General features: G+C 35.4%; 1 protein-coding gene across 1 annotated transcript; it reads left to right on the top strand.

The window, feature by feature from the left end:
* The first annotated feature begins 8377 nt into the window (after positions 1 to 8377).
* LOC18436826 (small ribosomal subunit protein eS10z) lies at positions 8378 to 12582 on the top strand. The gene is made up of 5 exons (XM_006847048.4): positions 8378 to 8481; positions 8569 to 8617; positions 8706 to 8985; positions 9745 to 9874; positions 12171 to 12582. The coding sequence occupies exons 1-5, from the start codon at positions 8479 to 8481 to the stop codon at positions 12249 to 12251; spliced, it is 543 nt and encodes a 180-aa protein (XP_006847111.1). The 5' UTR covers positions 8378 to 8478; the 3' UTR covers positions 12252 to 12582.
* The last annotated feature ends 460 nt before the right edge of the window (positions 12583 to 13042 follow it).

The raw sequence follows: 13042 nt of genomic DNA, 5'->3' as shown, positions 1-13042 counted from the left end.
ATCAAATCTAAAATATTCACGATACTTTAACTTACTTAATTTTTGGCGTTCTATATTTTAACCCGATTTTTTACCTCTGACTTTTTTGAACAAAATCGATAAATTACCAATATTTTAGTTTGCCAACGTATTGTTATTTGCCAACTTGCTAACTATACGTCTTATCATACGGGAGGGTAAAGAATATGTGCTTTGTAAAGGTTATGAATAATTATAATTTGTCATGAACTTGCATGCAAGGGAATTAATAAAGGAAAATGTTTTGATAGGGTTGCAATTCTATTAAAATAAGCAAAATGTCACCTCTCACTAAAATATGCAGTTCTGGTGTCGAAAATTTTAAAATCAGTCATCTCAGCCTTGACCTTTTTTGGTTGCTTACTAGAAAGAAAAATATTTCAAGCCTTAAAAACAATGCATATTGCAACAAACTAAGTAAAGCTCAAACCTTAAAATTCATCAAAAATTGTAATCCTAGCATCATAAAAGCTTCAAATCGATTGTCGTGAACTTGACCATTGCGGTTGTTAAAAAATATGATTTTAAGCACTACAAACAGTTTATATTGTAACACATTATCTAGATTGTCTACTTTAAGTGTTCGTAGACTTGCAAGATTGCCTCATTTATTAAGCTTTAAATTTCATAGTCAATGTTGGAAATTGATTTTAGAGTCATTGTAGAGATTTTTAACGCTCAAAGTGTTTTCTGAACGAAGATTCAACGTGAAGCTTTACTTTGTTTTCATAAAGCCTATACAGTAAAAAAATTGCATCTACTAATAAAACCTAGATAAATTTAAATTCATGTCCCCCCATGTGTCTCTACTGTAAAATCTTCATCATAGTACATTTATATCATTTTTTGAAAAAAAAAATCAAAATATCCTAGCTTCAGACCATGAGGTGATGAAATACTTCACTTCAGACTTTCAGACAATGAAATTATTGAGTTTAGGCCTTCAAGGTCTAAAGTGTAGAGTTTATTTTAGGCCTTCAAGATCCAAAGTAATGGGATTTTAGACCTTAAACGTCCAAATCACATTAAAAATGTATTATGGACTTCAATTCAAAATCATTGTAACTTAAAATATTAAAAGTACGAAGTAGGTGCATTTTGAGAAAAAAAAATTGAAAAAGGTGTGCATGTAAAAAACAAAAAACTGGAGGGATTTTGTAATAATGCTGATTTAGACGGACATGAATGTGAAATTCTCTAAAAAAAACTGTAACCCATGATTACAACCAAAATAAAAATGCAATTTATATAAAGAGACAACCTTAAACAATCAAAGTAAGGCATGTCTCAAATTTCTATTGGAATGTGCAGTTTCAATATCTAAAACCCCTAGCAGACGAATCGATTTTGGCCTCTGATTGTGAAATCTGAACACTTCAATTTTTTTAAAAATGACATTCTATATAATGTTTTACAAGTTGCAGTTTTCATAAACGTCAATTTTTCTTTCTCCCATCCATACAATCTCGAGGTAAATATGCTCAAGTGAAGGAGTTTCTAACATCAAAACAACATGTTTCAATAGGTTTTTTAAGTGCATCTTACTGTTATAATGTAAGATTAATGCCTAATTTAGTTAAGCCAAAATCTCATATTGTTTAAAGGTGAAACTTTCTTTCACCATTGCTTTAAATAAAATAATTAAAATCCAGTAGAGAATGTCGGGTCCGTTGAATTATCGTTCAAACATGGATCCTAATCTTAAAAGATCAATCCTCTATGGGAACCATAGGCAATGCCAGCTTGAAATCTCACAAAACCAAAGAAAAAAACGAAGAAAAAATATATAACATGAAAATAAAAAAGAGAGAAAAAAAAGAAAGAAACAATAGAACATGGAAAGAAAACAAATAAACTAAAAAAACAAAAAAAAAACTAAGTATTAAACTTAAAAAAATACAAGGAAACTTACATGAGCCTAGGCCTGTTGGCTGGGGCATCTGAAACCGAAATTGTGGCCCATATCAGATAAGGGGTTGCTTATACTTTTGTGCTCTCTTTCTTAAATAATTGGCTGAATTTGATTTCCTAATTAATGTTTTTCTATATGTGTTTATTTAGGGCTTTGAAAAATGTAGGGAAGTTGGGTAAATAGAATTGGCTTTAGGCTTCAGTCTCTTATGGTTTTCTTGGGTGACAAAGCTCTAGAGTTCTCTCAAGTTTGCTCATAGGCTATGGGATTCTTTTATTATTTTCCTAGGGTTTTTTATGGGGTTTTTAATATATTTTCTATAATTTTTTGTTACGATTCATGGAGGGGCAAAGGGGTTTTATAGACTTTTGATTTAGGGTACCAATCCCATTAAGATTAAGAGTTATAGATCTATCTCTAAGCATGATGATAGTGTTTATATAACGATAGGATTAGAATTCCTAAGGTTAAGCCAACTTCCATAAACATATGGAAATCTTCCATAAATTTAGGAAAATTCCAAAGGCCAGAAGCAAGTAGAAATGCGGTTTGTGTCTTTGGGCACATTGGACTTGGTGACACATAGCACATCACTGGACTAGATCACCACCAGCTCATGTGAGAAATCTTGAGTCCAGTGACAATGGTCTAAATCCAGTTTCAGGCATCTTGGGTTTGCAATTAGCGGTTTTTACGGTTTTTAAGCTGCTATGGACAAAATCGGACCCAAATTTGGTTTTTGGGTTGGTTTTGATCTGATTTGAGAATTCCCTAAGAATTATGGACTACTAGATATGATGCACTATGGTTGACTAGATTAGTGTCATCCAGGCTTTCAAGTTATAGGAATTCCTTTAGCCAAAATTTTAGGGAATGTGTGCAGTTGCCCTTTGTTGGCATTCACTTGGGATAGTAGGTGAACAACAAAGAAGTAGATACTTGTTATACAATGGAAGAAAGTGCAGTGGCATTATTTTGAATGCCTAACATCCTCGATAAAGGTGAGATATATACGGGAGAATCAATTGGACATAAAAAAAAAACAACGATGATTATGAAGCAATCATATTACGTTGAGAGGTCTTTGACAATACAAAATGACCTCTAGGATTTCGAGGGAACCGTATTGGGAACTTAGATGGTAATATTTAGTTTAGAGGGCCCCCATAGTCAAGTTGATGCTACGTAGGGCAGTGAGTAAACATTTTCGGCTTGGACCTTTATTTTTGGGTCTTGGTTTTCAATTAAACAGGGAATGATTCTTAATTTGAGACGATGATGATGAAAAATCTACAAATTTGGAAATGTTATGCTTTTTTCCCATAATTCTAATATCTTTTAGGGTTCATAGAATCAAGATAAGGTTTTAGGATATATGACTTCTACTATAATTTTTCTAAATGTGGGGGCTTCCCTAGGTATTTTCAACCCATTTTCCAATACTTGTAGAAATGCAAAAACGCGATTACATCTTCTATTGGCTCTCCAACTCCTTTGTTTTGAAATAATATTGTTAGAATTTAAATTTTATAAATAATATTTTGAAATATAAACGTTTTTGAGTGCACAATTTTTATCAAGAAATTAAGGTTTTTGAAACATAAAGCGTAAAATTTGATATTTTAAATATAAACGTTGGTGGCCTTATGAGATTGCCTAGTCTTTGCTAAGACCTTCAAGACAATGAATCATTAAGTACTCATTCATCTTCAAATCCTAGTTCTCGTGTTGCATTCCAAATAAGAGTTGTTTGAAGTCTTCAAACAAATAAATATCTTGAAAAATATAGGATATTTCTCCTTTGACTTCCAGTTTTGACTCTCCACTACCAACTGTTAGAAGTTCAGATGATCGAGGTCCTTGAGGTTTACTCGGAGTCCCTTTTAGATCTTTAGCCTGGTGGAATCTTTTTTTTTTTTTTTTTCACCCGTGTGACTGGACTTTGATTTGTAGTTGAGTCTTTAGAACTTTGAAACTTTTAGCGAATTTTTCCTTTTTTGGCTTTTTTGCTTGAAGGGGATCTCATTTTTACTTGCTTAAAATAAGTGGTGCTTTGTTTGTTGTGACACTTCGCATAAGGTCGGGTCAATATTTTTTTGGATCCCCTATAGCACCAGCCATCCTTCGATTCTCTAAGTGGTAGAGTGGTTCTAATCTTAGTTACTTTTATATTTTATATACCTAGGTTGGTATCCAATATCTATTTGACAATGATTGTCGATTTCCTATTGAACTTTCCCTTTAAAGTGCCTCACGTGGACTTTGAATCGTTAGACTTCAGATTACTGTTTTGTTTCTTAATATTTAAATCTTTATACTTTGGGTAGCTAAGCTCATTAAGTTTTTTCTCGTTGACATGGTGATTCTCATTGATTAAGTGTTAGTAGCCCAGAGTAAAGTGCATAAATGGGGCATGAATTCCTCGCTTGGTTAATAAAGGCATAAGTGAGGGATCACCCTATTCCATTCCTATAGCCTTGTTCTGTTGAAACTTCATGTTGTTATTGAGAAGTCAATTTCATACTGGTCCCATTTTTGGTGTTTGAGTGGTACAACTATTGGATGAAAGGAATGAACACTTCTACATTTTCGCAACCCATGACATATTAGAGGTCATCAGAAAAGGCCTCAACCTCATTGGCTACCCATACTGGATTGACGTTTTATAATGTGGTTGCCTCTATCAATTCATTAGATGGAAAAGCCTCTATTGGATCTTCTATTTTGATTAGGATTTGTGTTCTATTAGGTGGATCATCATAAGTATGGGGTGCCCTAGTTAACAGAGTCATGCCTCTACCTTGTTGAGCCTTACATGCTCATCTTTTTCTGACTCTTTATCCCACTTAGGTAGATTTGTTGAAAAATCTGGTGAAGGAGGTGAAGGTAGTCTCCATATGATCTCTAAGGGTTCAACTTCTAGTTCTTGAGGGGGTGGAGAGATTGAATCTTAACGAGTGGTTAAACTTGGATTTTTCCCCTCTTCATCATCAATTGTGGCCCTCTCTTAGAGGATGGTTGAATTTAATCATCTATGCTTGGCTCCTTATGACATAATGATGTGTTTGCTAGGAAGTTTAATGAAGGTAGCCTAGGTGACCTCTTAGTATTTTAAGGAGGTCGTCTCCCTTCACACTTTAATCTTCATTCGTTAATAATCCTTCGTCATTGACTTTTGATTTACTCCCCACGAGGTAGCATGTTCCCTTGTTTCTTTTTGAATTGTGGTATTGGGACCGAGTCATTCCCTATTATCTTCATTCAAGAATCCTTAGCCTCGGGGTTTTGGCCAAGCTTATGCTCAGGTTCACTCTTTACTGCATGGGTGACTTGAACCCCTTGTGGTTGCCTATTGCATTTACTTGGAAGAACATATTCAATTGATTGTTTTCCCTTGATCTATTGTCTATGAAATAGGGATACTTTGGATCTTTTGTAGGCAAGCATCCCCAATAGTGACTAGATTATTTGTAAGTTGCTTTGTTCTTCTACAATTTATGAGTTATGGAGCTTAGACTATGGACTATTCTCATCATTGTTATTTGGGGATCCCTAGCTACAAAGTATTGTGTGAACTTGTGCTCATCTTTTTATTCATTTGGCGAATTCTTAGGCATGATTCTTCTTATGCCTCAAGACCATATTAGAGTATATCTAGGCTTTGGCAAGGTTTTTTGCTTCATTGTGTTGATTAGGCCGATTTTAGTCATAATTTGAGAACTTGAAGTTTGTCTATTCTCTTTTATCTGCGCCAGTGGTATCATCTTAAACATGTTTTTTCTTTCTGTTTGATCTCCTTTTATGACAATTATGATGTGTTTATAAATTAAATCCTCAATAATGTGCTCAAAAGCATAGCACTCCTCAATATCATGGGCATGATTTCTATGTCATTCGCACCACTTTGATTTATCTGCTATAGAAGGGGAGGAATCCAAAGCTATAGGTAACTCGACAACTTTGTTTTTAAGCAATAGGTTGAGAGCATCACTCGTTGCTTCCTTAATGGGGGTGAATTCCCATAGTGTGGTTATCTTAAGTTCGTTACATATAAAAATGAGCTACATGTATCACTGGGCCTTTTAAAAGGGGATTCATGGGTTAGGCTTTTGACTCATTGATTGTATTGTATTGACCTCACATATGGATGGAGGTTTAGCTTGTGGCTAATTTTTAATAGGAGTGGCTTCAGCCTTCGCCCTCTACCTTCTTGTGCAAGTGGCTAATTTTTAATAGGAGTGGCTTCAGCCTTCGCCCTCTACCTTCTTGTGCATGGATTCAAAGGACTATGGTTGGAGGTTATGGTTGAAGAAGATATTATATTCTGATAAATCACTTTCCTTAAACGCTTCACAAAGTTTGTAGTCAATGACATTAGATGTCGCATCTCTTAACCAGGCAACGAAATCGGTGAATAGTTCTCATGGATTATGTCTTGTAGCAACTAGTTCGCCGCTAGTCAGTGGTATTGGATTAGCCCTACAATATTGTATAATGAAATGGCTAAACAATTCATTGGGGGCCTAATTAGGAAAGTTTTCATTATCTCGCAACACCAGGCAAGCAGTTCTCAGATATAGTGTATTATAAGCTTTTGAAATTCCCTTTCGTTGCAGCTAACTCAATTGATTGATTGGTTAAGGTTTTACCAATTGGTTGGTTGCTTAACATTGGTTAGATAAACTTGGGTCGGTGGCACAACCAGGACTGACTAGATTGGGTAGGTTTAGATTAGTGGATGGTTGGGTTTAGCTGGCTAAACCTCGAGCTTGTGGTACAATCAAGAGGGATTGGACCGATGGGTAATATGTCTGAACTTGAGGAGCAGCCTGAACCAATAGAGTAGGAGGGTGGTAATTTTGAACTAGCAACCCAGTCTAGATTGGTTGAGTTGGCAAGGGTAGGTTTGAACTAGTGGCATAGCTTGATCTGCCCGCGTCAACAGTTTATAAAATTGGCTATGTAGCATGCCCAGGTTAAGTTAGACTAAAGGCTAATAAAATTGAGGTGAAGGGACCACGGGGTTTGAATGGGCCCTCGATTGGTATTGTTGGGCTAGTAGGGGTCGCTAAATGTACGAATGATGGGCTTGAGCTAGTTCGATTGACTGAGCATGGCGTGGGTAAGTTTGGACAGGAGAGGTGGGCATATTTGGCTGTGTTTGAGGCTGGGTAGCTTGAACGCATATTATGATTGCGAGGTTTCTATGTTGATATGGACAAAAGCAGATAGATTCTAACTAGATTGGGTTACTAGGTTGGTTCTGGTTTGATTTGAGGATTTTCTAAGGATGTGTTTATTTTTTTGAAAGATTTATTGAAGAAATAAATCATTATGATTTTTCAAAAGTTCCGCGCGTTTGACACACGATTTCATCTAAAAGTTAAAAATGTAATATTCCAATAAAAGTTATCATTCATTTGTTAAAATTTGAAAGATTAAGTTCCACAGTCCTTATTTAATTGGCAAGCTTAGTTCGGTGAATATCTCATGGGTGCAATTTATAGAAGGTATCAACTTTAAATAATCACCTCCAAATTGCATTGAAAGATGCAATATTGGTATAGCAAATTCCTACGATGGCATGAAAAGTTATTCTCAACTGTAGTTATTAAATTTAAAGCTAAAAAGAATACATATGAAGTAGATCTATAAATACTTGAAAATTTTAGAAATGGACAATCTATAAAGGGAAAAGTTTATATAGAGTCGAGGTTCTATACAGTCAAATTAGAGTCTGCCGCAAAAATCTCACTAGAAGAGGTTGTTTTGATGCCCTAATATCTTTAGATGGATCATCTCGACATCAAGATGCATGGATATGAAAAATAAAAAGGATTTCGAGTTTTGAAAATACTGTATTTTGTAACGCATTTATTGATTGTAATTTTTCAAGATTTCCAGGTTTTCATATATATGCAGATCTACATTATTTTTGAAGTTTTAAACTTTCTAAATAAAGATGAAAATATATTTTAAGGCTATCACAAAGATTTACAGTATTGAAACCACATTTCTTGACACTATTTGAAGGTAGGCTCTATACAAACCGCACCTGTCTATAAATACTTGAAAATTTTGGAAAGGGACAATCTAGATGATAAGAAGTTACAATAATTACTATTTTTAAAACTTAACATGTGTATATATTTTCATAATGATACATCTTGCAGTCGAAATATTTAGTCGAGGGTTTTCTAGAGTTGAAAAAATATTTTCTATTTGATTTTTTAGATGCCCCCTACTTCAATAATTCAAGGGTTCCTTTATATGAACCTTTTTTTTTGTTGATCTCATGAGCCTGCCTCTCTAGACTATCATCATATGAGATACTCCACTCGTTATCGTAAACCTTTTCTTTGGATAGATCGTTACCGTAGACCTCTAGTCACACACCACCGTGTTTTGCCCTCGTATATAATGATTACTGCGTTTTAGGGTTTTCCCAGCATTTGAGCCACTCATCGGTAAAGTGCGAGCAACAGTGTAGCAGACGAGCTTGAAAACGAGGGTTTCACGTTTCAGGCTCCCCCTCTCTCTCTACAGCCATGGTAAGTGAAATAATTGATTTATTTTTCAATAATTCCATGTTCTGCGTCTTTCTCCCTCTAACCAAGATATGTTCCCTTTTCTTTCAGTTGATCCCCAAGAAGAACCGTAATGAAGTTTACAAATATTTGTTCCAAGGTTCGTTAACACTAACCTTCAACTTTTTTCAATTCTCTCTTCTCTGTAAATCTAGGGTTTTGCTCATGAGTTATGGGGTGTGTGCCAGAGGGTGTTCTCTATGCTAAGAAGGACTTTAACCTTGAAAAGCACCCCGATATCGATGTTCCCAACCTCCATGTTATCAAGCTGATGCAGAGCTTCAAATCAAAGGAATATGTGCGGGAAACATTTGCTTGGATGTATTATTACTGGTACCTCACCAATGATGGCATTGAGTATTTGAGGACTTATTTGAATCTCCCTTCTGAGATTGTGCCTGCTACTCTGAAGAAATCTGTTAAGCCAGTTGGGAGGCCCCTTGGTGGTCCAGGTGGTGATAGACCAAGGTAATTGCTTCTTGATATTCTTTTTTTGTGTGATTTTCAAATGTTATTTTATAAGAATTATAGGCATTGTATGTGCTTTGCTTTGGTTTGAATTTTCTTTAGTACAATTTTGGTGTGATTTTGAGGCATCATTGTATGTAGTGTGTAAATATAGGGTTCAGTGATGTTTTTTGCTTGTTGAATCCAAATGTTTGCTTTTTATGTAATTCTTGGATGCATAATCCAGGTATTGTTATTATTAGGGATTCATTGCTTTGTTTCTTATATGACATAAAATTCAGTGGTTGCAGTCAAGTACTATTGTATGAAAAATACATTTTGTTGGTTTATTGAGTGTGTCATGGGCTTCTAGTTTGAAGTTCCTCGAGTAAAACTTTGGGATCAGGGATTATTGCACGGAGTATGCGAGCTTTCATGATCATGTATGTATGCCAGACCTACTTTATTTTTCACAAAATAAAATTTGGGGTAATATGGGGTTTTAAATATGATTGTGTGCACAATCTCAAGTTTCACGATCTTGTTTGTATGTTTGCCTACATGTTTTAGGCACATAATGCAGTTATTATTGTACAGTGGCGCTAGTATTCTTATTTATTGTGAATATGTGCTCTACTTGTTTATTTTTTTATTTATATGTGCATAATTCAGTTATCATCGTATTGTAGTTCTAGGTTTTGGTATCTCGTGTGTATTTGTGTTCCGCTGGTTTGAGAATCTTGGTCTGATGGTTGTTAATTCATTTATTTTTGGGTATAGGGGTCCTCGCTTTGAGGGTGAAAGGCCTCGATTTGGTGACCGTGATGGATACCGAGGAGGCCCTCGTGGCCCACCAGGGGAATTTGGCGACAAGGGAGGAGCTCCCCCTGAATTCCAGCCATCATTTAGAGTAAGTCTGTATTCTTCTTATCATATTGAAAAAGAGTGGTATGCATTTACATGTTACTAGTTGCAATTCTTGTCATACTTTATGCTTGTTTAGAGAAATGTCTAGATATTGTTGAGAAAGCATGATTTTGTGGATTCATTGCCTGATGGACTACTTATTATTTATTGCCATATTGCATGTGAATGCTTGTTGGCTTACTATATAATGTTTCTCTTACATGGAGATGAAACTTTGGAAGAGTTGAATGTTGTAAACAAAATGGTAACTGCGTCAATAGTTCATTTAGTTTATAGCTACAAAACTGTTTATATTAACATGCGTTATGCATGATACAAGCATTATTTTATACCTTAGACTGGCCATGACACTTGACCACTGCCGGGGGGGGAGTTGGCTCCGTGAGTCCCTTGTTGACTTTTAGTGATGCAGGGAAGATTTTGGGAAGAAATAATTAATTCAACAAAATGAAAATAAAGGCTAAATACTTTGAGAGAATATACCCTTTCTTAGGGTCTGTGAGGGAGTTTGCCCCAAATCTCCCTTCACATGATCACAAACACTCTCTTACTTCTCAATTCACCTAGTTTCAAAAAGGGACCTTCTTCCTTTTAATTACAAACTGAAAAAAAAAAAATGGAATAAAAAGAAATATAAAAAAGGATAAAAATAAAAATAAAAAAACCACAAGTGTAGAAACCTTCTCTCCATGCTAATCTCTCTCAGCCCATGTTACTCTTTCTCCCTTTTCTTACCATTAAATCTAAATCTCCAGCCAAACCTTATCCTACCTATTTTTCCTCTCTAGTTTCCTTACCACTTTATCTTTTAAAATAAAATAAACTTTATAATTCTACCGAAATCTCTACAACCAATAAATGTTTGTTGATTTTTTCTGTTTTATTTCTGACTTAATGCAGTTGGCTAATACTCTTTCCTGTTTTATAGGGATATTTATTTGTGAATTTGTTGAAATCATTTCTATGCATGTTAGTTATCTGTGAATTTGTCAAAAGCAACGTTTCTGATTTCTGTGTTTAGTGATATTTGTTTGTTGAATTTAATGAAAGCCATGAATAGCGCATCAATGTAGGTAGGTAGGCAGATAGGTAGATGGGCCTAACTGGACGAGTCTAGGCTTCGATAAATAGATAGTGCCCGAGTCACTCAAATCTGGCAGGGTACCAGAAGGTCCCTTTAATGTGTGTGTGTGCGTGTGCATAGACTCGGCTGACCTGTATTGCTGAATCTACCGAATTGGACATCTGACACAGGCTTTGGGACCCTAGCTAGTTGGTTCTCGATCACCCATACGGATATGACCTGGTGGTTTGCCATGCTGGAGAACTAAATGGTTTGTTAGAGTTACCAGACCCAAAATATTCATTTGTGGGTTCTATTTGATCATTTTAAATTTCAGTATTCACCCATGCAGTCCACTATTTGACGTTTTATTTGCTATTTTAGAGAACTAAATGGGTGGTTAGAGTTGCCTGACCCAAAATATCCATTTGCATGTTTTATTTGCTTATTTTTAAAATCAGTAATTACCCATACCTTGCACTATATGGCCCTGTAAAAAGTTATGCTGGAGAACTAAATGGGTTGTTGGAGTTGCCAGACCCAAATATTCATTTGGGTATCTTTTGATTATTTTAAATTCGATTCATGTCTTTAGTAGGAACCTTTGGTCAGTCTCTCAACAATAGAAGAATGTTCAAATTGATCAATCCTGGATGTTCGTTTCCCTCCCTATTGTTGGTTATTTATTGTAAAGGTCGAGTGATTATGCTATTGAGAAATGAAGTACATTTAGCTTATTTTCTTAATATTGTGATGGTCCCGTAAATTCTCAAAAAAGAAAAAGAAAAAGAAAAAGACATGTTACTGCTGTAAGCAAGTGTGGCTGATTCTGTGGCTGTTAATTGCCTGGCGTGCCTCTGGTGAAGTATCAGCCATTTGTTTTACATAATGCTGAAAATTGGGCAAGTATTTTGTTTCCTTTCCATATGATTTACTTGGACTAGTATTGTAAGGGATCCTTTGTTCTGATTGTGCTAGCATTACGTATATCACCACTGGTATAGGGCTTCCTAAATTGAATTATTCAAGGGAACCAATCACTTATTTCTTATGGATGCCGAAATAGTTATTGGATACCATTTAGTTGGTTATAGCTTGGTAAATATTTCATGCAGTAACGTTAGCTCTCTCTCTCTCTCTCTCTGCCTACTTGGGAGTCTTTTAAGTGATAATAAAGCATTACAGGAGTTCTGATTTTCTATTCCCTTTAATGCAGGGACCTGGTGGAAGGCCTGGGTTTGGACGTGGGGGTGGTGGTTATGCTCCAGGTGGATCATCGGCACCCTCATTTGAATAGAGCCTATTCACCTTCCATTTCTCTTCTTTCTCTAGCAAAGCCTATCAAATGGACAGAAATTTTAAAATTTTGCTATGACAATCCGTGTTTACATTATTATTATTATTTTTTTTGACATCACATGACCTGAATTTTGAGTCCCTGGAAGGGCACAAATTGTCTCTTATCTGTGAGGCTTTTTCTATTCTGTTTGCTTACAAAAAGACTCATCTTGTATTGTGCCCATGAACCTACTCCATGACTGAAAACCCCGGGCCCCCAAATTTTGATGGGTGAATTATGAGTGCTAGGGCTACACCATGCCGTTCGGTTGGCTTGTTACATTCTTCAATTCTCTGTTTTTGTGTCTTGTTTTGGAACTTTGCGGTCTTGATGTCTCTCATTATTGTGTTCGCAAATCATGTCTTTCGAATATTTGTGGAACCACTTAGAACTTGCTTCTCTGGGCATGGTCATAATCATAGTGCACCAATCAGGGGATAATAATATATCACCAAACCAAAATGAATTAGTTTTATTTAAGAAGTCAGGCAAAAAGATTGGAGCTAGATATGGATCACAAAAAATTAGGTACTAATAGTGAATGTTTTGGAATTATAAAAAAACAAAAAAGAAAAAAAAGAGAAGGTTTTGAAAAAAGAAAAAGTTTATAAAGATGCAACCTTATGATGTAAAACTATGGTGCACTTCAAAAATCCATTGGAAAAGGTCGTTTTAATGTTGAAAAACCTTTTGATCATATCGACATCGAGATGTATGCCCATAAAAAATAAAAGATTTTAAGTTAAAAA

Source organism: Amborella trichopoda, chromosome 11 (assembly GCF_054954075.1).
Source record: "Amborella trichopoda isolate Santa Cruz 75 chromosome 11, AtrichopodaSantaCruz75HAP2 v2.0, whole genome shotgun sequence".
In the NCBI taxonomy this organism is placed as follows: Eukaryota; Viridiplantae; Streptophyta; class Magnoliopsida; order Amborellales; family Amborellaceae; genus Amborella; species Amborella trichopoda.
The sequence above is the reverse complement of the archived record's forward strand: the minus strand, read 5'-3'. Positions and strand labels throughout refer to the sequence as shown.